The sequence below is a fragment of the Fusarium odoratissimum genome, assembly GCF_000260195.1.
Source record: "Fusarium odoratissimum NRRL 54006 unplaced genomic scaffold supercont1.1, whole genome shotgun sequence".
Taxonomy (NCBI): domain Eukaryota; kingdom Fungi; phylum Ascomycota; class Sordariomycetes; order Hypocreales; family Nectriaceae; genus Fusarium; species Fusarium odoratissimum.
The window spans coordinates 164,491-187,257 of NW_022158687.1; the positions used below are offsets into that span (position 1 = coordinate 164,491).

General features: G+C 49.4%; 9 protein-coding genes across 12 annotated transcripts; 6 read left to right on the forward strand and 3 right to left on the reverse strand.

The window, feature by feature from the left end:
- The first annotated feature begins 146 nt into the window (after window positions 1–146).
- Window positions 147–4,197, forward strand: FOIG_00076 (uncharacterized protein). Its single transcript, XM_031196053.1, has 3 exons — window positions 147–1,569; window positions 1,621–2,843; window positions 2,895–4,197. The coding sequence occupies exons 1-3, from the start codon at window positions 252–254 to the stop codon at window positions 3,939–3,941; spliced, it is 3,588 nt and encodes a 1,195-aa protein (XP_031071820.1). The 5' UTR covers window positions 147–251; the 3' UTR covers window positions 3,942–4,197.
- Window positions 4,198–4,326: 129 nt separating this feature from the next.
- Window positions 4,327–6,054, reverse strand: FOIG_00077 (uncharacterized protein; the record flags this gene model as incomplete). The annotated part of the gene is made up of 4 exons (XM_031196054.1): window positions 4,327–4,439; window positions 4,495–5,000; window positions 5,050–5,823; window positions 5,870–6,054. 4 exons carry the CDS (start codon window positions 6,052–6,054, stop codon window positions 4,327–4,329), a joined length of 1,578 nt encoding a protein of 525 aa, XP_031071821.1.
- Window positions 6,055–6,489: 435 nt separating this feature from the next.
- On the forward strand, window positions 6,490–8,691 carry FOIG_00078 (uncharacterized protein). Its single transcript, XM_031196055.1, has 2 exons — window positions 6,490–8,089; window positions 8,150–8,691. The coding sequence occupies exons 1-2, from the start codon at window positions 6,536–6,538 to the stop codon at window positions 8,276–8,278; spliced, it is 1,683 nt and encodes a 560-aa protein (XP_031071822.1). The 5' UTR covers window positions 6,490–6,535; the 3' UTR covers window positions 8,279–8,691.
- A 69-nt stretch (window positions 8,692–8,760) lies between these two features.
- Window positions 8,761–10,965, reverse strand: FOIG_00079 (uncharacterized protein). 2 transcript variants are annotated; one of them, XM_031196057.1, is made up of 3 exons: window positions 10,868–10,937; window positions 10,537–10,762; window positions 8,784–10,477 (listed from the first exon to the last, which is right to left on the reverse strand). In XM_031196057.1, the coding sequence occupies exons 2-3, from the start codon at window positions 10,685–10,687 to the stop codon at window positions 9,807–9,809; spliced, it is 822 nt and encodes a 273-aa protein (XP_031071824.1). In that variant the 5' UTR covers window positions 10,688–10,762; window positions 10,868–10,937; the 3' UTR covers window positions 8,784–9,806. The 2 variants fall into 2 exon arrangements, with proteins under 2 accessions (XP_031071823.1, XP_031071824.1); XM_031196056.1 differs by having other exon boundaries at window positions 8,761–10,477; window positions 10,537–10,965.
- On the forward strand, window positions 8,956–9,634 carry FOIG_00080 (uncharacterized protein; the record flags this gene model as incomplete). The annotated part of the gene is made up of 3 exons (XM_031196058.1): window positions 8,956–9,287; window positions 9,344–9,474; window positions 9,525–9,634. 3 exons carry the CDS (start codon window positions 8,956–8,958, stop codon window positions 9,632–9,634), a joined length of 573 nt encoding a protein of 190 aa, XP_031071825.1.
- A 122-nt stretch (window positions 10,966–11,087) lies between the features above and the next one.
- FOIG_00081 (alcohol dehydrogenase (NADP+)) lies at window positions 11,088–12,781 on the forward strand. Its single transcript, XM_031196059.1, has 2 exons — window positions 11,088–11,758; window positions 11,811–12,781. The coding sequence occupies exons 1-2, from the start codon at window positions 11,569–11,571 to the stop codon at window positions 12,704–12,706; spliced, it is 1,086 nt and encodes a 361-aa protein (XP_031071826.1). The 5' UTR covers window positions 11,088–11,568; the 3' UTR covers window positions 12,707–12,781.
- A 58-nt stretch (window positions 12,782–12,839) lies between these two features.
- Window positions 12,840–14,606, forward strand: FOIG_00082 (methylated-DNA-protein-cysteine methyltransferase like protein). Its single transcript, XM_031196060.1, has 3 exons — window positions 12,840–13,076; window positions 13,126–13,249; window positions 13,301–14,606. The coding sequence occupies exons 1-3, from the start codon at window positions 12,962–12,964 to the stop codon at window positions 13,455–13,457; spliced, it is 396 nt and encodes a 131-aa protein (XP_031071827.1). The 5' UTR covers window positions 12,840–12,961; the 3' UTR covers window positions 13,458–14,606.
- FOIG_00083 (uncharacterized protein) lies at window positions 12,884–19,991 on the reverse strand. Of its 3 annotated transcripts, XM_031196061.1 has the most exons (5): window positions 19,205–19,991; window positions 18,826–19,149; window positions 14,659–18,776; window positions 13,294–14,608; window positions 12,884–13,245 (listed from the first exon to the last, which is right to left on the reverse strand). In XM_031196061.1, the coding sequence occupies exons 1-4, from the start codon at window positions 19,365–19,367 to the stop codon at window positions 14,045–14,047; spliced, it is 5,169 nt and encodes a 1,722-aa protein (XP_031071828.1). In that variant the 5' UTR covers window positions 19,368–19,991; the 3' UTR covers window positions 12,884–13,245; window positions 13,294–14,044. The 3 variants fall into 3 exon arrangements, with proteins under 3 accessions (XP_031071828.1, XP_031071830.1, XP_031071829.1); XM_031196063.1 differs by having other exon boundaries at window positions 14,659–19,149; XM_031196062.1 differs by having other exon boundaries at window positions 18,826–19,991.
- Window positions 19,992–21,637: 1,646 nt separating this feature from the next.
- FOIG_00084 (uncharacterized protein) lies at window positions 21,638–22,282 on the forward strand. Its single transcript, XM_031196064.1, has one exon. It carries the CDS (start codon window positions 21,682–21,684, stop codon window positions 22,108–22,110), a length of 429 nt encoding a protein of 142 aa, XP_031071831.1. The 5' UTR covers window positions 21,638–21,681; the 3' UTR covers window positions 22,111–22,282.
- Window positions 22,283–22,767: the final 485 nt, after the last annotated feature.

Sequence of the window (22,767 nt, forward strand, 5' to 3'; positions counted from 1 at the left end):
TGATTGTAGATCGAGGCTTGAAAATCGACCTCGGATTGGTTGTTGCGTAGTGATTGGTCTGATCTGTGATGCTCATGCAGCTACTTATGCAGTATTGATGCTTAGCCACTGCCTTCGAAGCTGAGCCCCAAGCACACATGTCACGTCTTACATATGCTATGCTGTCACCCTCAGCAGCTTGAACCTTGAATGTAGTCGGTCGAATCTTCCATCGATGTCAAGAGATTTAATCGTACAAAACTTATGCCGAAATGACGACCGTCGAAAGATGGCAGGGTCAACTGCCGTCCCGTCTTGGAGGTGGGGAGGGAACTGGAAGTTCAACCCAGGTCTCTGCCCAAGGAAGCCATGATGTTGAATGCCCGGAAAGTTTGAGGCACAAGTTGTCAAACTGGCGAGCTTCTGTTTCTTTTCGCCCACCTCCAAGCATCACATCGAAATCTGCACAGCAGGTAGATCCCAAGGCACCCCAGTATGACGGGTCTGATTCTGGCATCGGCATTGCTACACCATCTTCACATAGCCAACAAAGCGAGCCTGTCGGATTGGACTTGCCCGGAACGGAGTTGAAGTCTTTCGATGAACCCATATCCCAACGATTGAAAGCACGGTTCTTCGACATCAAGGTCCTGTACACTCAACCACTGCTTGACTACATTCTCAAGAGGAAAAAGGATCCTGGAGACATTTCCATGAAGCTGAAACACCTGGGACTCAATTCACAAAGTATCCAGCTCCATATTGTCATTCAATGCGAAAGAAAGGTCGCAAAGAGAGTGAGGAAATTCTTCGCGCAAGGTCATGTCGAAGAAGAGCTTTTGCCTGACTTTCGGGTCTTTGTGCTGGAGAAGGCACTCTTGCGACTGACGGATGACGAGGCGATAGAGGTTCTGACAGATTCTGTGCCAAAGAGAACATGGTGTGGAACTCCCATCAGATTGATGCGAGGCAATGCGTCTGTTGTAGCGACTTTCGGGGGTATCATTGTGGTTGAAACCACTCACAAGCGCCTAGTTGGCTTGACGGCTGCCCATTCTCTGAAGAAATTGCATAGTCCTCTATCCAATCAGCTCTTAACGAATGATACAGAAGTTCCCTTCTCGTCCTCGTCGTCAAATGCTTCCGAGAGCGAAAGCGACTCTGATTGCGAGTCCACAATCACGACTGAAAGTTCAGTGCAGCATCTCGAGCACTTGAATGACAAGGGACTGGATACCACTGCATCTCCAAACACCGTGCAAATCGGCACCATCCTTTGCAATACATTCAATGCTCCGATGGCACAGAACTATGACTGGGCTATTATTGATTTGAGCCAACAAGCGACATTACCTAATAGAGTTGTCCTAGATGGACGGCCTGACTCGTCAGATTTTGAGGAAGACAGCGACCTTGAACCCATTCTATTTCCAGTTGGGAATCCCTGTGTATCAGTGTCTAGGCAAGTCCTAGTACTGAAGCAAGGTGCCAAGCCGATTGGAGAGATGTCTCTTGACACTTCCTCTGTGCTGATATCCCCCGGATCATCATTTGTTGAGGTCTACGATCTTGCCATGGAGCATGGCTCTTGTAAGTGAATCTGAATACTCTAATATAACAAACTGACTAATGGGCTCCCAGCGTTAAGTCCCGGTGACTCCGGCTCTTGGGTAGTCGATGCAAAGACCTCCGTATTATATGGCCATGTTGTTTCGACTGATGCCTTTGGAGAGGCCCAAGTGATGCCTATTCGTTCGACTCTCGACAGTATCAAGGTGCAGATGAATGCCACACGAGTATTCCTGCCCAATAGTGATGAGATCCAACTGTTTAGGGAGACCTCAAGGATCCCTGTGCCTGCCAACCTGGAAGCATCGCCGATCACTGTGGCACCTGAACAGCAGGAGATTACAGAGGCAACCCACTCGGAAGATATGACGGGAGACCAATTTTGGCATTCGCCACCTTCTACAGACGCCTCTGACAAGTTCTCAGCTGGACGCGCAGTATCTCAACAAGATATCGTCGCCCAAAGCCTTGATATCGCACGTGAGAGCCCTGACGGAGCTTCTTATCCTTCTATTAGACAGATCCTTGAATCGGCACTGGAAGAAATATGGTCCAAGGTACAGGATCAGCCCGACTCATATGTTATGACGAGAGATGAGTTTGCCGTCTTCAGTTTCTTCCAGCACCGCTTCACCGGTGACAAAATGGCCGTCGCTGCTCGAAAGAGATACTGGGGATCACTATCTATAGACTCTCCGGAGTCTACCAAGACTGAAGGTGGCGATCTCGCTCAGATTGACGCCATTCGGAAATTGGTTCAAGCCTCGTATCGCCGTATTGGTACATACGGCCCAGATTTCGCCAATGTGGCTACTAAGCTGTACAAACTTGAATTGGCCCTCAGGCGGTTTCGAGATGACGTCGCCCAGGAAGACATTCCTGTGCATCTCGAAGAATATTATTACAGCCACCTTCACTCACTCATTGAGGATTGGGATTTCGCCATGAAGCGAGTCAGTTCTCTAATTGATACGTATAATGACGAAGAAATAAGTTTCGAAGGCGAAGATGCGTCCGTGAGCAGTGAACTGAAACCCATAGAGCCTATCTTAGCCGGCAAAAGGATGGCCATTGAGCTGTTGCTTGACTCAGTCCAGTTACAAAAGCCTCAGATACACGATGGACGCGAGTCTGACCTCGAATATATCAAGGACAAGGTCGACCAAATTGCTGCTCAGCTCTTCACCAACCGGGATGCTGGGTCCTTCTCGGGAGAAGACGATGACTTATGGAGGCATTTCCAGGAACTTCTTGAGAAAGAGGGGTTTTCATCTCAGGTTTTGAGTAAAAGCAAAGTCAGTTATTAACAGTGTTCAAGGCCGTGAATCAATGCTGACATGGAACAGGATGTCCTCGTGGTATATATCAACGAACTCAGACATGTTGCCAATACCATGACAAGCACACTCCCTCGTACTCATATACCATCCGAGCCACCTTTGAAGATTGTACCCAATGAGCAACGGAAACCAGATATTAAACATAAGCTTGATGACGCAAAAATACAATGGGAGGTTATTACGACAGAGGACATAATTGCTCTAGACAGAGAGGATTCAGTAATGCAGCAGATCCAGCCTGTACTTTCACCAAGGGAAGCAGGACCTCTGCAACAGCCCATTGCATCACAGGATTGGTACACAGAAACCTCTCGCGTGACTGAGGACTTATCTCGTCATGTCTCATCTCAGTCCACATACAGAGGCGATAATGGTCAAGCCGGCTTTGCCCCAAACTCTCAACTTGTGGCTCCAGATCAAGACGGTAGAGCAATTCCTGATGATGCGCATTGGACGAAAATATCACGCAAACTTGTCAGCGTGGAGGTCCTACAACGAGCGGGCGTACGCTACGAAGCAAGACCAGATTACGTCGCCATCCTTGGTGTTTTGTCCAGAGAAAAAGTGGCAAAGCTAGTTCGTGATAGCGAAGTGACGATAACTTCTCGTCCTCCCCCTCCGTATCGCCGAGCCAGAAGTACTTCCGGACAGGCCCGACTTGTATCCCCAGTCGCCAATGACGACGATGTATCCTTCATTCCTTTAGTTGATGGCGACAATGTGGGTAGTTCATTCGCTGAATTTCTTTTCAAGAGACCCAGCAAAGCTCTTGACAACGATGTCACTGCAGACAGCGAGGAAAGATATCCTTCACGGAGTGCCGAAAAAAAGCAAGAAAAGCCCGGGAGTAAACAAGAGAAGTTCAACGGAAGGCAACGACATAGATCTCGTAGACGCTCAATATATGAGCCTCACAGAGAAATAAATGACTGGGGTAGACTTCAGCACGACGTAAGGGCTTATGACAAGGGCGGGCCAGGTGGTGTAGTTGGAATTGGCAGCGCTGCAGTGAGTTTGCTGTGTGTTCTTTCTGAGGCTGCGTCGGCTATTTAAACACTTGGCCTGTTTTATTTTCTGTTGGGCAATGGAAATATTAGGGATTTACTTCTAAGTCTTGGAGGTTGCACAGTGGGATAAGATGGTGAGGCACCAAAGAGTGGGAGGAAAATAAAGCTCGATCCTAGGTAACAGAAATCATAGGCTAGCTTCATGTAAATACACCGAGGCGTCTACCTTCTCTCATTATCATACCAATGCGCCAGCTTTGCCATCATACTCATTATATTTTACCATTTCATACAAATTTCACAAAAACCGCTTATGATCCCCAATACATGACACTTGAAGCAAGTCAGGAAGCATTAGATCCTGTTGCAACCAATTCTCCTTTATCTTATTTTCCAATACCTCAGACACGGCATACACTCTTCTCCCACTTCTATCGTATTCCAGCTTTCATGTAGGACTCGTCGTCGACTCTTGGATTTCCATCCATCTCGTATATATCCGCTCTTTGCAGCTCCTCATGCGCAGAGTAAAAGTAGTATGTATCTGACAACCTCATTTAGCATCATCACAACAACATGAAACTCTACAATTTACTTACCAGCTTTTCGTTTCTTTTTGATCAGGAAGTAAGTAATTCCCAGCCCTATCAACACCGCCCCAGCTACAGCACCAACAACAGCGCCGCCAATGACCGCACCAGAGAGGGAACCCGAATTCGAACCAATCCCTCTATCTGGTCTCGAACTCTCAGAAGCAGAGCCCGTGTAAGACGCAGAGGGCTGTATAACGCCCGTAGTATTCTCACACTTCTTCCCCGTCTCCTCATCGAATACTCTCACGAGGCTTCTTTCCCGAGTGGCATTCGCCTGCCAGAGCGTGAAAGTCCCAGCATCGTGATTGACCATGAGATACGCCGCTGTGAGGAAATACCTCCCAAGGATTGGTGGTACGTCTTCGATATCTGTTATGAGAATGTCGCGTTTGGATGTATTGCTGACTCGTGAGCTGTTGGAGGCGATGTCCACGGAGGGGATCATGTATTGGTTGTTTGGGACGCGGATCTTGAGACCGGAGTCGAGATGAAAGGTCAGGTCGGCCAAGAACCTACTACTGTCAGTGATTAAGTCGAAACGGAAACGAAGGGTGGGCATACTGCTTGTCGAGGCCTGTCTGAAGGGCATTCCAGTGCAGTCCACTCGATGAGTAATTCGTCTTCAAACCACTGATAGACTCAAAATTCCGTATATATGGCGTCGGTGCCTCCAGCAGCAAATGATTCGCCGGATCGATACAACACTTCAACGTCGTCCCCTTCGGAAAGATGCTAACATTCGTTCCACCGAGATAATTGATCTGGACATCAGTCAAAGTCACCTTCATACCAGTCCAGCACCCATCCGAGCCATCGAAATCTCCATATACAAGCGGCGCAGTGTAATTTTTACCAATGACTTTCTTCTCATCATAACCACCGAGTACTAAAGATCCATCAAGAGGTTCTTTGATCCACATGCGTCCCCAGAATATGGACCATACTCGTGAACCAATCTTTCCAGCTTTACGTAGGGCGTTGAGATATGTTGAATTACGGCCTAAGCCGAGGGGACTCAGAGTACTGTATGTATCGTCCCATTTACTCGTTGGTATACCAAAGGGAAAGTTGTCGAGTTCAGCTGAACCTTCGAGGGTGAACTTGTCGATTGCGCCACTAGCGCTTTTGACGAGGTTGCGAACTCCGTATTGGCCGCCTTTGAAGAATGTCTCGTTTGGTGCACCGCCTGCTTTGACGATGTCCCTCGCTCCTGTGAAACTCGTAGATTTCTCTTCGTTGAACATTCCACCTCTTCGAACTTGGCATGATTCGTCATTTGGAATACCTGAGTCCTTGCAGAATGGATCGGTGTATATCCAGGTGTTGTTCATGTCACTGTTCCTGTTAACCATAGATAGTGCTGATTTAAATGGGAACTTACGCCCATGGTAGAAGAACGATATTCTGAGGTGTTGTTCCAATTTCGGCTGGAATTCCTTTCATGAATGAGTTGGGAACATCGGGGAGGACTTGGACATCTCGAAGGTGGAGAACTAAAGGTTCGGCATCACAGGATGATGCGATTGCCTCTCGCAGGAAGGGAAGTGTCAACAAGAAACGATGCATCGCGAATTATGGTATTACAAAAGAAACGAAATCGGAATAATAATTCAGTAAATGGCCTTGACGGGTGCGAGCAGAAAGCCCATATTGTTATTTGTCGTCGAGGAAGACTCAGAGGTTCGTGCCCAAGTCCTAACCAACACCAACACCATCATCATGGTTTTCCAACCACTTACACAAGCCAGGTCTACTCAAAGAACACCACCTTCTCACTCCCAATGACCTGTTTTCCCATCTTTACTTAGGACTCGGGCAAGGCGAAAGAAACACTTATACTATGTATAGCATCAAAGCCAGGATTTCCACAAACGGAAATAGTCTCGTTTTAGGCTTCCGGACCACCAACCCCATCGAGTAAGAAACCACCTCGCAGGGATTAAGATAGGCTGGCTTATCACTAACTCAATCCGTAAGCTGCAACAAAGAAGCCATTTCAGCACAGCTTACACCTTTTTTGTTTTTGTTTTCTTTGTCTCAGCACACCATGTTTCGTCGCCGTGCTTCAAGACGCCTCCCTTCACGCGTCGTGCTAATCGCCGCCTTTCTCACAACACTCTTTCTATGGCGTCAATTATCGCATCAGAGCGGCGTGGTGTTTGTAAAGAGCTCTTTTGACTGGTCGACTGTGGGGCTTGTCCATCCGCCGGCGGATATCAAGCCTTTACCTATTGGTCACGCAAAGCGTATGCCGAGAATTCAAGCTGAGAAGGGGAAATTTGTAAAGACGGGTGAGGTCGAGAAGAGGAGAGATGCTGTGAGGAGAGAGTTTAGGAGAGGGTGGGAGGCGTATAGGTTGAAGGCTTGGGGGAGGGATGAGTTGATGCCGCTGACGGGACAAGCGAAAGATCCGTTTGGCGGGTGGGCTGCTACGATGGTTGATGCGCTGGATACCCTCTGGATAATGGATCTCAAAGCGGAATTCAACGAAGCTGCGAGTGCGGCTGCGGCGATAGATTGGGGAAACACACACGAGAAAGCAGTCAATCTCTTCGAAACGACAATTCGACATCTCGGCGGTCTTCTAAGCTCATATGAACTAAGTCGCGAACCAGCATTATTGCAAAAAGCCACAGAACTCGGAGAAATGCTATATATCGCCTTTGACACACCGAATCGACTTCCGGGGTTCTGGCTTAATTTCGACGATGCGTTAAAGGGAAAACAAGTCGCTGGTATTCACGACCCATCAGCTTCACCGAGTTCGTTGGTCATGGAGTTTACCAAGCTCTCACAACTAACCAAAGATCCCAAATTCTACGACGCGACAGATCGTGTAACGCGGTTTCTACTCAGGATTCAGAATAGCACTCTTTTGCCGGGAATGTGGCCCATGTGTCTTGACTTTCAGAACGAAGCTGTGCACGATAATACGTTCTCGCTTGGTGCGCTGGCAGATTCTCTTTATGAGTATTTACCCAAGATGCATGCTTTGCTAGGTGGTTTGGACGAGAACTACGAAACCATGTACCGCACGGCGGCGGATGTTATTATAAAGCATTTGCTCTACAGGCCTATGCTGCCGAAACAAGAGGATGTGCTGTTTTTAGGTGATGCTAGGGTCGGTGCGAAGATTGAGTTGAGCACAGAGAGTCAACATCTTACCTGTTTCGCGGGAGGAATGTTTGCACTAGGCGGAAAGCTCTTTGGAATCGAACAACACGTCAATATCGGAGAAAGACTCGCAAGAGGATGTGGTTGGGCGTACAGCGCTTTTCCGACCGGTATAATGCCCGAGATCTTCGACTTGGTAGCCTGTCCGACCCTCGAGGCCTGCGAATGGAACGAAACGCTCTGGAAGCCGCAAAACAACCAGAAACTCCCTCCTGGCTTCCGCCACGCGCGCGATCCGCGATATATCCTCCGACCGGAAGCTATCGAGAGTGTGTTTATCATGTATCGCCTCACAGCGGATGCGAAGTGGCAGGATATGGCGTGGGATATGTTTCAGGCGATTGTGAAGTATACGAGCACTGAGCTTGCGAATGCGGCTGTTGATGACGTTACGAGTACTGAGACGTCGAGGACTGATTCTATGGAGGTAAGTTATTTGTGAAATGGGAGGGTAAGGGAGAGGGGATGTGTGCTAATGAGTGTGTAGAGTTTTTGGTTCTCGGAGACGCTGAAGTATTTCTACTTGATCTTCTCAGAGCCGGATTTGATCAGTTTGGATGAGTTTGTGCTGAATACGGAGGCGCATCCTTTTAGAAGGCTTTTGAGTCGGGATTAAGGAATGGCGAGATCAGGATCCAGCATTACTGTGAGTTTCATCTTGCTGGTCGAGTTGGAACTGTGGGCGGTAGATTGCAACGACCTTCGCGCTGAGTGGACCAGCGCAGCCCGTATCAGACAGGGCATGTCTTTCATGGTTATCTTAACGAAATATCAACACTGACGATGACGTCTTGAAAGGATACACTCGCTCTTTGAGGGTGTTTCGATGTCGGGCCATCTGTCCCTGTAACATACCTACGTCCTATGACCCAGTCCCTCTTCAATTCGAAAGGACGATATGTAAAGAAGAGATCAGCATTAGGGTCGCCATTTTTTTTTCCCTTTCTAGTGACTTTGAAAATACCTTTGTGGTCGAGTCGTGATGCTCTTGAACCAAGGTCACTTACTGGGCGATGCTGGTGTTTCACCTCTTTGTTCAACACCTCAAAATAGCAACTCGAGGTCACCGCAATAGGGCCTTGGTCCGGTCTGACATATTGGTCAAAGAATTGATACGAATGTGCTCGTTATTGTGAAAATACCCATTGGCATGACCATGGAAGTCTCGGATATCCATTCTCGAGGCCACGAAACAGATATAGGATATAGAGCCCTATAACCACCAATCCCGTTCCCAACCCATGGATCAAAGATCAAACCAAATTATCAAAACTATTACAAACTACTATCAAAATGTTTCCACCCCTCCTCCTTCTAACCCTCATCCTCAGCGCAATCGCTACCTCTCCTTCCTCCTCCCTCAACACAACCAACCTCACGCAACATCCCTCCCGCGTCGCACCACGCTTCATATCAGGCGGTTTCTACGACAAATGCAAATACGTACGCTTCTACCTCGCCAAAGCAGATGACACGCATCCCCGCAAGAACAGCTTCCACGGCTATAAGTCTTCACCGTGGCTTGTAGCGAAATGTCCTGATAAGAATGGAAAGTATCTCTGTACGTGGTTGGCGCTGAGTAAGTGTTTGCTTAACTCGGAGGGAGAGCTATATCGTGGATCAAAGTAAGTATCGTTACTGTGAATGTTGTGTTAGGAGTGGTACTAATGATGCTGTGTAGTGGGAATTTTCACGGGTCGTGTACGGCGTGTAAGTTGACTGGCAGTAACTTCAACTGCGGCTGTTGGAGTGGTTTGAAGAAGGGCAAGAATGATTTCGGGAACCGAGTTCATCGAACGAGTATCGATTTGAGTATGTTTTCCCTTCTGGGTCTGGTGGTTTGTTGCTAACTGGTGTGATAGATGTTGCTGTTGGCGCTGTTGATGGGTATTTGACCTGTCATGGGAATTGGGGAATCCTCGATTATTGCAGTGGAAGGCCATCGCATGATCCTTTTCTCGATTCCAAGTGATGAGCGTGTATGAAGATTTGTTGTTTTTCGTTAAATTGACAGAGGCGTTGATGGTCGTTGCTGGCTTTTGCTCTGTCTCGCGTTCGTTCTGTTTTTATCCTTCTTCACATTCGTTCGTAAAGCTTCGTTTGTATTTTCTCGCAATTAGTTTTCGTATCGCTTTGTTGATTTATCAGACCTGAATATTTAGTTTCGCTTCTCCTCTTTGTTGCCGCCATCGATTTGTTGATTCAACCAACTCAGGACAACCCTTCAGCAACCATCCCCATTTCCTCAGAAATCCCACACTAACCTCCCAACTACTCCCATCGTGTGCCTCTCCCCAGACAATCAAGTAAGCATCATCCAATCCTTGACTACTCATGAGTCCCAGTATGTCAATACACAACTCATCTTCATCAAATACACCGCTGGTGTATCCCTTGAGCATGTTATCTCTCAATTGAGGGAATGGTAGTAAATCGACCCAGGGATGATGCTCAATCTCGATTTGTAACCTTGTAGGACGTAGCGATTCGGGACATGCGGATTTCACCAAGGTACCATCTGCGGACGAGGGACCTAGGGCGTTCCAGGGCGATATCACATCGTCACAGCATAATCCTTGTAGCGGGATACCGATGTGAACTGCATTGCTGGACACGGCATTAACGGCGTTGAGGCGGATGAGTGAAGGTAGAAGTGCCGGACGATGGTTCTTTAGACTATGTTGCATGTGCACCAGCTGCATGAATGCATATGCAACAGCACGTTCTCTGGCAGTGGTGAATATGAGGAGTCCATTCGTGTGAACTTCTTCGGGGGTGACATTTGCATATTCCTCATTCCGGGCCTTCCGTTTGCCTACCAAAGTCAGTTTTGCTTCAATGCACAGTATAGTAGAGTACAGTATAGGGACTGACGATAAGCTCTCTGGTTCAGACGGTTCTGCCGTCTCCGTCTATCCCTCGCCTCAGTGATCCCCGTCCAATCATCGTCTGGGTCTTTGAGCTCCGTTAACTGGGGCAGTTGGCCGAGACGTTTCGGAGCCGGCGGTTGAGTAAGCTCTGCCATCGGGATTCTTACGTGAAGAGTGCGAGACTGGACCGGACCCTCTCCGTCCTAGGCGATTGTCCTTTATGTACCTGGCTGACGAGGGATTGTAAACTCCGAGAGGGGAAAAAAAGAAGGAGAGGTTTATCACTGAGCTGCAGAGATAAAGACTACGTAGACCTTGGGCTGTTTATTGCTTACAATTGATGTTTTCTCACTGCTTCTGAACTGTTTGGAAGGTTGACTAGTTGGATCGAATCTTTGATGATGGGCTCTGATTCGTTACGGAGATAGCGTTGATGGCGCTAATGCAACCTGCTGACATCAAGACCCGAGCAGAATTTAGCCATCTCATCCCTGTAAGATAAAGCGTGACGGGACGCTGATGTCAGACCTTTAATCCAACCCAACCCTCGGATCAAAAGAAACACCGTCGGTTCAAAGATCAATGACATCTCCATAGATAGTAACACTCTCTATTCAGTCTAGTATCTCCATTGAATCACTAACTGCCGATGCATCTCCCTCGTGGCAGACCCGCCTCAATCTGGAGACGTCACCCTCCTTACGGGCCTTTTTTCTCACTTGTCCCGTCAATGCGCACTTGGAATTAGTGGGCTAACGGCGATGGCTTCCTTTTTGCGTCCAGTCCCAAATGGAAAACTTAACTCCGTTTATATCCATATCCATTCCATAGCATTACATCGGTCTCTGATGCTGATAAATTCTCGGGTCTTCGATGACGTTGCGGAGTCCGAACATTTTTTTCTTGCCTTGGATGGTTGTAGAATCTTGGAGGTGAAGTGATATATATAGCTTGCACTCACGTAGGTAGATAGATGATCTGATCAATACAATCTTGTTTGCTTCTCATCTTCAAAGTAACAAAACAATACACAAAAATGTCTACCGATTACGAATTCAAGGGCTGGCTTGGCCGTGATCCCGACTCCGTCAATGGAAAGATGGAGTGGGATACCTTTGAGCCCAAGAAGTGGGAGGAGAACGACGTCGACATCAAGATCACACACTGCGGTATCTGCGGTTCTGACCTTCACACTCTTCGCTCCGGCTGGGGCGAGACACCTTTCCGTAAGTCCTCACACACTCCAAATGATACACACAGTTACTGATGCACTCTCAGCCTGCTGTGTCGGTCACGAAATCGTCGGCAAGGCAGTCCGCGTCGGCTCCAACGTAACAGACATCAAGGTCGGCGACAGAGTCGGTGTAGGCGCCCAGGCCCGCAGCTGTCTCCGCGACGACTGCTCCGAGTGCTCCGCCGGCCGCCTCAACTACTGCCCCAAGATGGTCAGCACCTACGGCTCCATCTACCCCGACGACATCGGAAAGTCCTACGGTGGATACGCCGACTACAACCGCACTGACTCTCGCTTCGTCGTAAAGATCCCCGAGAGTCTCCCCTCAGAGTACGCTGCGCCCATGCTCTGCGGCGGTGTCACCGTCTACGCTCCCCTCCGTAACAATGGCTGCGGTCCTGGAAAGACTGTTGGTATCGTCGGTGTAGGCGGTCTAGGCCACTTTGGCGTTCTCTTCGCCAAAGCTCTCGGCGCCGATAAGGTCATTGGTATTTCTCGCAAGGCCTCCAAGAAGGAAGAAGTCCTCGCTCTCGGCGCAGACGCCTACATCGCCACTGACGACGATGAGGACTGGGCCAACAAGAACGCCAAGACGATCGATCTCATGATCTGCACTGTGTCAAGCAGCAAGATGCCCTACAGCGATTACTTCAAGCTTCTGCGCCACGGCGCCGACTTTGTGCAGGTCGGTGCTCCTGACTCTGGCGAGCTGCCCCCCATCAATGCGTTCAACCTCATCATGGGCCAGTTCAAGCTCAGTGGAAGCTTGATTGGGTCGCCTAAGGATATCGAGGAGATGCTGCAGCTTGCTGTTGAGAAGAATGTCAAGCCGTGGGTTGAGAAGAGGCCGATGGAGGATGCGAACCAGGCTGTTGTTGATATGGAGAATGGAAAGGCGCGATACCGATATGTTTTGGTTAACCAGAAGAACATTGATTAAATTAGCGGGACGGAAATGATAGAGATAGACTGTACATAAGATATGAATGAACAATAGAATAATCTTTAACAAGAATCTTGACTGGACTTTGGTGATTGACTGGATAGTGGCATACCCCGCTATTTACATCGCGCCCTTCAGCACCATTCATCGGCACTTCATTCAATGAACTACGACAGCTTCAACCTGCTCATACACCATTATTCTTCATTGTAACTACTCAAAGCATTTGCTTATGTCCCATACACCATCATAATGCCCCGGTCAGACGAAGCACAAGCCTTCTTCCACGCCGTATACTCAGCCGTTCAAGAGATCCCCCACGGCAAAGTCACGACATACGGCCACATCGCCATGCTCGTTGGAACCCGTACCAAACCCTCACACACCCAAAACCTCAAGTCACTAACATGTCACAGCTCAAAGACCTCGTCAAGTCGGCGTCTGTCTAAAGCACCTTCCCGCCGATCCGTCTCAGCCCTTCAACCATGAAAACGTTCCATGGCAAAGAGTGATAAACTCCAAAGGCCAAATATCGCCTAGGTAAGCATCAATCTTCACTCGGTCTCCAAGGGACAAAAGCTCACTTTGTAGATCTCAACCTGGAGGATCCCGCTCACAAGCTGATGCCCTCCAAGCAGAAGCCGTACAAGTCGAGACAAACGCAATGGGCGAACACTCAGTAGACTTCTCCCAGTACGGCTGGTTCCCAGAACTACTCCCCTCAGAAGAAAACGATCAAGGCGAATGAGTAAGGTCTTTGAAACTAGTATTTACCACTATCGTCTTCGGAAACAAAAAACCACGTTTTTGTTTCCCTATATGTAATTTGTAATGCGAAACCCAAAATCAATGGGTCCCCCCTCATAAGAATCATCCCATCTTCCGCTTCATTCTTTGAATCAAAGTCCGCCACCCTAAAATCTCCCTTGAAATCAAAGGGAGTCAAATCGAAAAGAAGAAAATTACACATGTACCAAGACAGACACCCAAAATGACATCTTTATGCATCGAGCCGCTCGTGTATGTGATAAATCCCCCCCTTCTTCACAGGGTAGTAAAAACAACAAAAAGTTAAAAAAAAAAGAATCCTCCAAACTCCTGGCCAGTGCTTGAAAACTTGGTTGGGATGCCCGACGACGAAAAAGAGCGCCAGACCGACAATAAAACTCGAGGGGGAATATAGTGAACAACATCAAATCAGAAACGTGATGACACATAAAGGCGTTGCAAAAAGAATCCCATCCCAATCAACCCCCCAATGCTGAATGTGTGTCCCGTGATCAAAGACTCCGGGGCGGGCCGCGCAAAAGCCGGCTAGTCACAGCTTCGCCTCCTCTAGAAGCAGTTCAAGCTTCCCTTCTTCTTCTTGCCCTTGTTGATGGCATTCATACGCTCCTCGAGCTGGCGACGGGCAGCCTCGGCAGCCTGTCGCTTCTTGCGCTCCTCCTCCACAGCTTGGAGACTCCATCTGTTGTCCTGAACAGGCTCGGGAGGAGGGCGGTCCTTGAGCTCCTTGACCTCGACCTCTAGCTCACCAGCACGCTTCTTCCAGGCATCACAATCGGCCTTAACTTTATTAGATTGCCTTTCCAGGTCGGTAAGAGCCTCCTCGAGTGTCTGGGTAAGCTGACGCTCCGCATTAAGGTGCTTCTCGATGGTTCGGATACGCGCTTCCTGGTCTTCAGTAATATGAGAGATGTTAATGTTGTCCTTGCTGATAGGACGTCCGTTGGTGGGTGAGCTGGGAGCTCCATTGACAGGAGATCCCGCACCGTTTGGCAGAGGGGGGAGAGGGATAGCTGGTGGGGGTGATGGGAGGGAGACGTGAGATGCGCTCTTGCGAATGGTCGAGTTAGAGTTTGACCGCTGGACGCCAGCCGCCACTTCGTCCATCTTAGTCTAGGAAGTGTTAGTGAAGCCCACAAATTATCATGCAGAGACAAGCTTACCTGGAGAGCTGCATAATCTTCCTTTAAGACCTGTAATTCGGCAGTGAGGCGTGCAGTAGCGGCATTGGCCTCAACCAATTGACTGTTACGTTCCGTCTGCAGGGTGCTCAATCGGTTATTGGTGATTTGAACCTCGTCAAAGTTATTCTGGAGCTGCTCCTCAAGCTCCTCCACAAGTCTGCTGTTCTTCTTGCTTCGGTCATCAAGATCTGTCATCCTCTTCTTGGCGATCTTGATCTGCTCAACTAGAGGACCAGAGCCAGCACCTCCATCAAGCATTTCAGCCAAAGCAACCTTGGCGTCTTCAAGATCCTTCATGATCTTCTCATTAATAGATGTGAGCTCGTTGACATGTGACTCAATCTCGGCCCGCTTGGCCTGCTCCTCGTCAAGAACCTTCTTGCTAGCAGCAAGCTCATCGATACGCTCCACCAACTTCTCTGCATCAGCGTCAAGGCCAAGAGCCATGGCGACATGGGAAGCTGCCTTGTTGAGTTCATCGCGAATCTCTGCAAGCTCAGTCTCCAATCGGAGAGCACTCTCGGCATGCTCGGATAGCAACACTTCAACCTGCTCTTCGTAGCCCTTCTGCTCGGTCGTCTTAAGATCAGCCAGGGCCTTAGCGTGCTCAGCCTTGAGCTCCTCGAGCGATGTCTCGTTACTCTTCGCGCCCTCATCATGGGCTGCGATCTGCCCCTGAAGCTTGGCAATAAGCTCTAGCTGTCGGGAGTTGTCCTCTTGCACAGCGTTGTGAGTCTTGTGGAGCTCGTCCAACTCGGCGCGAGCAGCAGCATGAGCCTGCTCCAGTTCAGCAACCTTGGTAGCATTGCTGTTGATGATCGCCTTGTACTCATCAATCTCGTTGCGAAGGAAGCTGATAAGGTTCTGTTGTCGTTGCTCAGCATCGCTGTTTGGCTCATCCTTATCGCCATTCTGGGATCGAGAGGCAGAGATTTGAGCATGGTTAGAAACAACTCGAGCCTCAAGCTCCTCAATCGTACCCCGCATCTGGGTTTCTGTTGTTGCCATGGAATCAAGCGCCTCCTTGTGCTTCTGCTCCCAGGTAGCCAGCTCAGTCTGGAGCTCGGCAACACGCTGCTCATGCTTGGAGTCAGCATTGTTGGGCTCCTGGAGACTAGACTTGGCAGCAAGTGCTTGTCGCAGTGACTCAAGCTCAGTTGTGAGTGCTTGCTCACGAGCCATGTGAGCGTTCCTCGTATCACAAAGTTGTCTCTCATTCTGCTCAAGCTGATCCCGCAGTGTTGCCACCATGGACATCTCTACAGGGCTGGCCTTGAGACTGGATCGTTCTCTTGTCAGTCCCGAGATGATGGTCATCTTGGTTTCCATCTCCTTCTTCGCTGCTGCAACGTCTGCTTCTAGTTCCTGAATGCGTTCGCTCCTGACGTGCAGTTCATGGATCGCGGCATTCAAGTTCAGCTCGAAGCTCTGCATGGCCTCGGGCTGAGCGCCGAAGTGCTCAGAAGCAATGTTTCGCAGTGATGAAAATGAGCGCTGGGCACGGTCGACAACGAGCAGGTTCTGACTTGACTTGCGTCGAATAACAGGAGTGCTGGAACGAGGTGATGTAGCTTCCATGACACGGGCACGAGATAGGTCAGTCTTGAGCTCCTCAACAATATCGAGGGTCTCGTTGTGCTTGAACTCAAGCTGAGCATATCTCTCGGCCAATTCTCGTTCAGCAGCTTCACGTTCCTGGGCCATTGACTTGAGTCTTTGGAGCTCTGCAGCAATCTCAACATTATCGTCCTGGGGCAAGTTCTCCGTCGATGCGGCTGCGGGCTTCGTGGTAGCAGTTTCGTCGTCAGACAAGATGTCACCGTTCGATGAAGCGGCAGTGGCAGGAGAATCCATGGCTGAGGATAATTCCGAAGAGAGCGATCGCGTAAAGGATGACCTTGGCCCAGCCTTCAGATCATTTGTTCTAGAGTCAGAAAGGAAAGACTCGGGTCGGGTATGGGTCGGTGTGGCCACAGAAATAACCGACTCGCGCTTGGGGTTGACATGACGGGCCTCATCAACGGCATCCTGCATCTCAGCAATCTTACGCATAGCATCCTCGTACTTGGCGTGGAGGGAGTCATAGTCATGAAGAGTCGACTCGTGCTCCACGCGCAAGTCAATAAGCTCCTGGGTAACATTCTCAAGCTTGTCAGCAACAAACTTGGATTGAGCTGGGCTTGGTGGAGGACCCTCTTCGGTTGGCTTCTCAAGACGCAGAAGATCCTCATCGACTTCCTTGACAGGGCCAATCTTGGTATGAGGGTGGTCTTCCTCGTCACCCTCTGGAATCGGGTCCTCCATTTGGCTATGACGACTAACGTGGGAAAGGTTTCGAGAGTGTTCGGCCATAGCGCGACGAGACGCAACACCGTTGGTTTGCTCAGCATTGTGGTCGGTTCCGTTCTCGGTCCCGGGTTCCTTGCCATCTTGGATCTGGTCAAGCTCCTGGAGAAGCGAGTCGAGCTTACCGAGACTTCTTTGTCGCTCAACCACTTGCTCAAGTCGGTCGATTTCACGTTGCATCAACTCGGCATCTTGGTCCGCCTCAGCAAGACGTTCTTCAAGGGTTGAGATGTAGTCTTCGCATGACGCCTCATTCTCTCGAACACGGGAAATCTCCTTACGAAGTTCCATAATGATCGTGGCGTTCTTCTCTTCGCCGTTGGTATGTCCATCCAACTTGGCTTCAAGATCGTGTAGATAACTCTCAGTATTATTCTCTCGGTCCATGAGCTTCTGGAGACGGCTCTGGAGCTGTGAGTTGATAGTTTCGACGTAAGCGCATTTCGTCTCCTTCTCGAGAAGATTAGCCTCGGTGTTAGAGAGAGTGCCGCGAGTAGAAGAGAGGGACTGCTCGAGAGACTGAATCGTTTTCTCGTATTCCATAACGACTTGCTCAACAGCTTGCGCAAATGAATTCGATCGGTTGAGGCGGTCATCTGCCGTATCACCCGATTCCTCATGGTGGTCCGCGCCAGATTCGTTTTCACGAGCGCGCGCCAACTCAGCAATTAGTCGAGCATGACGCTGGCTCAAGGCGGTATAGCTCTCTTGAGTGTCCAGTAGTTGGTTCTGGAGCTCAGTCTCGCGCTCGTTTTGGCGCTCAGATCGATCAGCAATTCCTTGCGCGTTACGTCGAGGGCTGTTGCCTCCATGTTCGGCACTGCGAATTTGTTCACGGAGGAAGGCAACCTCAGCCTTGAGGCGGTCAATCACAGATTGCTTATCGCCCTCTTCGACTTGCTGAATGCGCGGTTTCGATTGAATCGCTCGAGCTCGTTGGGCATACTGGACGGTGTTCAGGGTCTCGCTCAAGTGGAATTCGGCCGGCGTAACACAGGCAATCATGTAAGTGATGGCATTACCACCGAGCGAATCTTGCAGCAGTCGAGTAAGTCGAGAGTCGCGGTACGAGACGTGGGAGCCAGGGTTTCTTGACGAAAGCTGGCTGATAACTTTACCAAGGGCGGCAAGACCGGCATTAATAGAGATACCCTCCTTTGCTCGATCGCCCTGAGCTCCAGTGTTCTTCAGTCTTTCACTTCCAGCCAAATCCACAAAGTGAAGTTTGCTGTCGGTTGTCACAGTAACATCCTGGCCCGTCATCGCTTCGAGTGGTACGGAGAAGCGCTTCTCGGCGCCCTGGCCGGACGACTTGTTCTTGCGCTGAACTAGGTTAAGTGAGAAAACAGCATGGGATCGCGACGACTTGGCGTTGATAGCCGTGGCATCGGTCTGGCGAATAGAGGAGCCGAAGTTCAGAGCATTCATGAGGTCGTCCACCGAGTTGATGTCGACTTGTCGAAGGCCTGTCAAGATGATGTTTCCCTTTGTGTCTTCGCGAATGGCCACATTGCCGCGCTCGTTCATCGGGGTCGTTTCGGGGACGAGGAGATCGCGAAGCTGTTCGTTGTAAATCTCGACATATGTAGCTTTCAGCGACCACTCGCGGTCACCAAGCGTATTCTGCTGGCTAAATCCTCGTGGACCTTTGAGATGGGAAAGAGAACTGCGGTTCGCCTTGGCTTTGGACTTTGGGGTCTCGGGAGTATCGAGCTTTTCAAAGAGCGCTATGGCAGCTCTGGGAATGACACCTGGATATTGGTTAGCAAGCACAGTCGCCGCTTGTTCGCTTCAACGTACCCATCAGCTCTTGGTCATATTGTTCACCTGGGCCTGAAGTACCCATGGTGTATGATTTGCCAGCACCAGACTGGCCATATGCCATTAAGGATACATTGTAACCTTGGGTGAAAGCGCCAATGCAGTCCGACACATAATCCCACACGCCCTCCTGTTGTGTATCTGAGCTGAAGACTCGGTCGAAAACAAATAGTTTGCGACCTTGCGGGGAATCGATTGCAAGGCTGGTATCGGAGGTCGTTTGGACCATAGCTCGTTGAAATCGCTGCGGAATCAGATCATATCCAGGATCGTTAGGGTTCAACGGCGGTCGTACTCGAACGGCTGACAACGAACAAGCATTAGTAACCCGAAAGTTTGGTGACAACGGTCGACTTACCGACTTTGACCGCCGTCCGACTTTCGTCGTCTGAGGCTCTGCTCCCGCCTCCAGTCTTGCTCGTCATGCTCAACCTGCTACTGCTTCTAGGGTGGGCTCTTGCGATGGCGCTCATGGGCCTTTGAGGGATTCCTCCCGGCGAGGCCGGGGGCGAGGTCGCCATGGCTAAGTTGCGAAAGAAATGCGCGGTGTCTCAGTTCTCGTAATCGTCAACGGCGATGTATGTCGCAAAAGCTGTCAAGGCCACAAAGGGCTTCTTTGTATGTTGTCTTCCTCGGAGGGAGAAGAGGTCGTCTTTCAGAACGTCATAGATGATTGCAGCGCCACGAGAGTCGTCGGTTGGTGAGGGGATCGCGAAGTGTTCCAGACGGTCTCACGTGCGGCAGTTGACCTTTGGGGGACTCGTAGAAGTTTCAACGAGTGAGCGCGAGGCGGATGTCGATTGTTTATTCAGACCAGGGGTGTAGGGGGAAAATGTAATTAAACAAGCGACCACGGACGATCGGGCGACGGAGTTGTCGAGGGCTGGGTCTAGGTCTGGGCTGGCAATTCCTCGTTCCAGTTGTGGAGCGGGACGTAAGTCGCTAGCGGAGGGGCTTTTGTCGGGGTGGAATTGGTAAAAGGTGAAAGAAAAGAGCGGAGGAGAAGGGAAGAGAGAAGAAAGCGGTGGGAGAGGAGGTTGTAGATGATGCAGAGGCAGAAGAAATAACTTCAACGGGCGGGCCGTTGGCTGTTTGATCACTTTTCAGTTCAGGAGTAGAAAAAGCAACAGAAAAAAAGGGACGGGACAGCCTCAAAGTGGAATCAAGCCCACCAGGGGTAAACTGGACAGTTAGGTTCAGACTTCAGTATCTTCCAGCTTCCTTCGATTCATTTAGGGGACTGTGCCAGTGCCAGCCAACACACACTCAGCGGGATGGAGGGCTGTCAAGTCCGCCCCTGGGGGGCTAGAGGTACATTAGCGCTGGGCCGGCTCGGGCAACGTTGTCAGGTACCTCGCGTCTGATGGACGTGATTGCCTGACCCCTGAATCTTAGGGATGGGCTAGTGGCGCTTTAGGTTAGGTGATGGCGGAGAGGGCGCCTACTGGTTGGACAGCTTCGCTTTAACTGGATCCCTCCCCCGGCGCTGGTAACCTGGTCCGAGCAACCAGGCCCAAGGCCAGTACTTTAGTGGCATGGACCCTCCAAATGGTTTGTATGCTTGGACCCTTTGCATCAGTGCCATAATCTGAATAATATTTGGTGATAGTGTTGGAAGAGACTGATTGGGACTTTACTAGACCAATTAAGCTGTGAGAGTCAGTTCTCATTTCTTTAAAATGTGACATCCAACGTGCTGATTCATGAACCGTATTCCTGAGAAAGAAAAAAACTCCATTTGTTCTCGCACTACTTGGCCGATCCCGGCTCGACCCAAGCAACAGGCAACGCATCCTCGTGGATGTTGAGGGTTAAACTGCTTAATCAGGCCTTATTTATGATCGTCTTTGCAAGCAACAAAGTCAAACCAACCACCTTGATTAGTCTCTCGGACCAATTCAAATGCCTCTTCAGCCCGAGGCGATCTTTTCTGTTCTTTCTGTTCAGGGGCTGAATCTAATATCCGACGCGTCCAAACTAACTTAGCGGCACATCGTCGCGTTTGTCGGATGGGTATGGCTGGATGTCATCAAACCAATGCAAGAACGGTAACCAATATACCGGTTTCACGCCAAGTTTCCATGGAAGAAAAGAATACCGTTAGACATTGACTCAACGGTGAATTTGATGTCTTGTGCCGTTGACAGAGTTTTCAACGTCCCCTCTCGATGCGTTGTCAACTTGACCCATATCGAAACTTACCTTGCGGTTATGGCGGTCACGCAGCAAAATACATATGCAAGTACCTTGATATCACGAACATCGACGCGTATCACTCTGCAGACAATGCTACACGGAATGCACCAGCAACCGCCCCATGCACACCATCCCGTTTAACAATTTCGTTGCTTTTGGCGCCCGAGACAACTATCAAGATCCCTCCGATAACTAACCCATCAACCATCTCCTTTAACTTTCGTCCCATCTACTGTTACAGTAAGATCCAGGGTCTAAGACGATCGTCTCCTAAATAATCGGGCGCTTTATCCATGTCCCTCTGAGCCTAGCCTGGAGCTCACATGTCGCCCTATTTGAAGCGAGGTCTCTTGGTCAATTAGTTACGGAGTCTTGAATGGCATCATTTCGCGACATGAGAAGCAAAATGTGGAAACAGTTACTGTGACCGGCATGGTTTCTGTCCGCGTTTTGAGTCGTATTCAACTGCGGAAGCAAATCGCGGGGGTCAAACACACCACGCCCACGGTATGTTTCAGGTCCAAGCCCCCACTCCCAATCCCAATGAAACCTTGATACTTCGAACCTGTTACTATTATTTCTTCTTTTGAACAATCTTACATGACCTGACAAGTGTTCGACGGTGAGCTATCGTAGGTTATGAACTGTTGGTCCTTGTTAGACTCTCTTGTCTGCCTGGCAAGGCCATTGTTACATCAAGATATCAGGCTCTGCATGTCTGATTGTCCGAGACACTTCGTCTCACCAAAGGAAAGCCACTTGGTCAATGGAACGCATGCATGTTGCCAGCATGAACTACCGGAGACCTCGGCGGTTGAGCCTGTCTTATTCGTCAGCCTTAAGAATTTCGTTCTCGCTTGTTGCTTCAACGCCAACTTACATAAAATCGTCAGGGATCTTGGTTGTCACAGTAGCTGTCAACGGTCGGCTTATCCACTATCAAAACAACAGGGCTGGTGCTCAGTCGGTGCCACTGAGAAAATGTCTTCACGAGAAAACGAGTCAAGAATTGAACTCTTGGAGTGGACAGACACCATGGAAACGGATATAAGATGTGGATTGTGTTAACTTCCTATACCTCCACTTCGCTAGTTGGATCTACCAAACACACTGCTGATTACCACGATATAGCTCCAAACACTGCTATATAGACTATGTACCTTGGTAATAGTCCAACTATTCACAGAGCCCTGTGATTAAACATGAAACTTTTGTTATCGCAATGTTACTGTTCCTTTGCAGGATAGACAATCTCTATATTTATCCCTGTCCATACCCTGAGCCGTCCATATGCCATGAATTATGGACACTGACTCTTGCTTCGACTTCCTTTTGACAATCGCCAAGATGTTATGCCTCCTCATTGAGTCTTTACAACGTCACGATGTGACGTTGCACAGCTTGGTTACTGACGCATGTTGTGTTCGCTAAACAGTTTACCCTGTCGAGGAACGGCACTGAAGGTTGAAGCTTGTATCACGGAGAGAAGGTAGTCGGAGAATGAGAGATGAGTCAGTATGTATATGATGTATCATCAATAAAGCAGCGTGATATAGTACAGGATTCTGACTTACACATAAGCTTCAATCCTCGCCGTTGAGATCGTCATCAAATGGACTTCGCTTCGGAGTATGGTCTATATCTTAGGCTATAATCGACGGTATTATTATATTTTCGACCAAGTCTTATCATTATGCTAAGAAAAACGTTTTATCTTCCTGGGAT

Coding starts and splice junctions, on each gene's coding strand:
- FOIG_00082 (XM_031196060.1), top strand. CDS start 12,962: ATGCCCCGGTCAGACGAAGCACAAGCCTTCTTCCACGCCGTATACTCA. Junction 13,077..13,125: donor CGCCATGCTCGTTGGAACCC/GTACCAAACCCT, acceptor AACATGTCACAG/CTCAAAGACCTCGTCAAGTC. Junction 13,250..13,300: donor AAAGGCCAAATATCGCCTAG/GTAAGCATCAAT, acceptor CTCACTTTGTAG/ATCTCAACCTGGAGGATCCC.
- FOIG_00076 (XM_031196053.1), top strand. CDS start 252: ATGACGACCGTCGAAAGATGGCAGGGTCAACTGCCGTCCCGTCTTGGA. Junction 1,570..1,620: donor TGCCATGGAGCATGGCTCTT/GTAAGTGAATCT, acceptor ATGGGCTCCCAG/CGTTAAGTCCCGGTGACTCC. Junction 2,844..2,894: donor AGGTTTTGAGTAAAAGCAAA/GTCAGTTATTAA, acceptor GACATGGAACAG/GATGTCCTCGTGGTATATAT.
- FOIG_00084 (XM_031196064.1), top strand. CDS start 21,682: ATGAACTGTTGGTCCTTGTTAGACTCTCTTGTCTGCCTGGCAAGGCCA.
- FOIG_00081 (XM_031196059.1), top strand. CDS start 11,569: ATGTCTACCGATTACGAATTCAAGGGCTGGCTTGGCCGTGATCCCGAC. Junction 11,759..11,810: donor CTGGGGCGAGACACCTTTCC/GTAAGTCCTCAC, acceptor ATGCACTCTCAG/CCTGCTGTGTCGGTCACGAA.
- FOIG_00079 (XM_031196056.1), bottom strand. CDS start 10,687: ATGGCAGAGCTTACTCAACCGCCGGCTCCGAAACGTCTCGGCCAACTG. Junction 10,478..10,536: donor TCTGAACCAGAGAGCTTATC/GTCAGTCCCTAT, acceptor TGACTTTGGTAG/GCAAACGGAAGGCCCGGAAT.
- FOIG_00083 (XM_031196061.1), bottom strand. CDS start 19,367: ATGGCGACCTCGCCCCCGGCCTCGCCGGGAGGAATCCCTCAAAGGCCC. Junction 18,777..18,825: donor ATATGACCAAGAGCTGATGG/GTACGTTGAAGC, acceptor ACCAATATCCAG/GTGTCATTCCCAGAGCTGCC. Junction 14,609..14,658: donor AAGATTATGCAGCTCTCCAG/GTAAGCTTGTCT, acceptor AACACTTCCTAG/ACTAAGATGGACGAAGTGGC.
- FOIG_00078 (XM_031196055.1), top strand. CDS start 6,536: ATGTTTCGTCGCCGTGCTTCAAGACGCCTCCCTTCACGCGTCGTGCTA. Junction 8,090..8,149: donor CGAGGACTGATTCTATGGAG/GTAAGTTATTTG, acceptor ATGAGTGTGTAG/AGTTTTTGGTTCTCGGAGAC.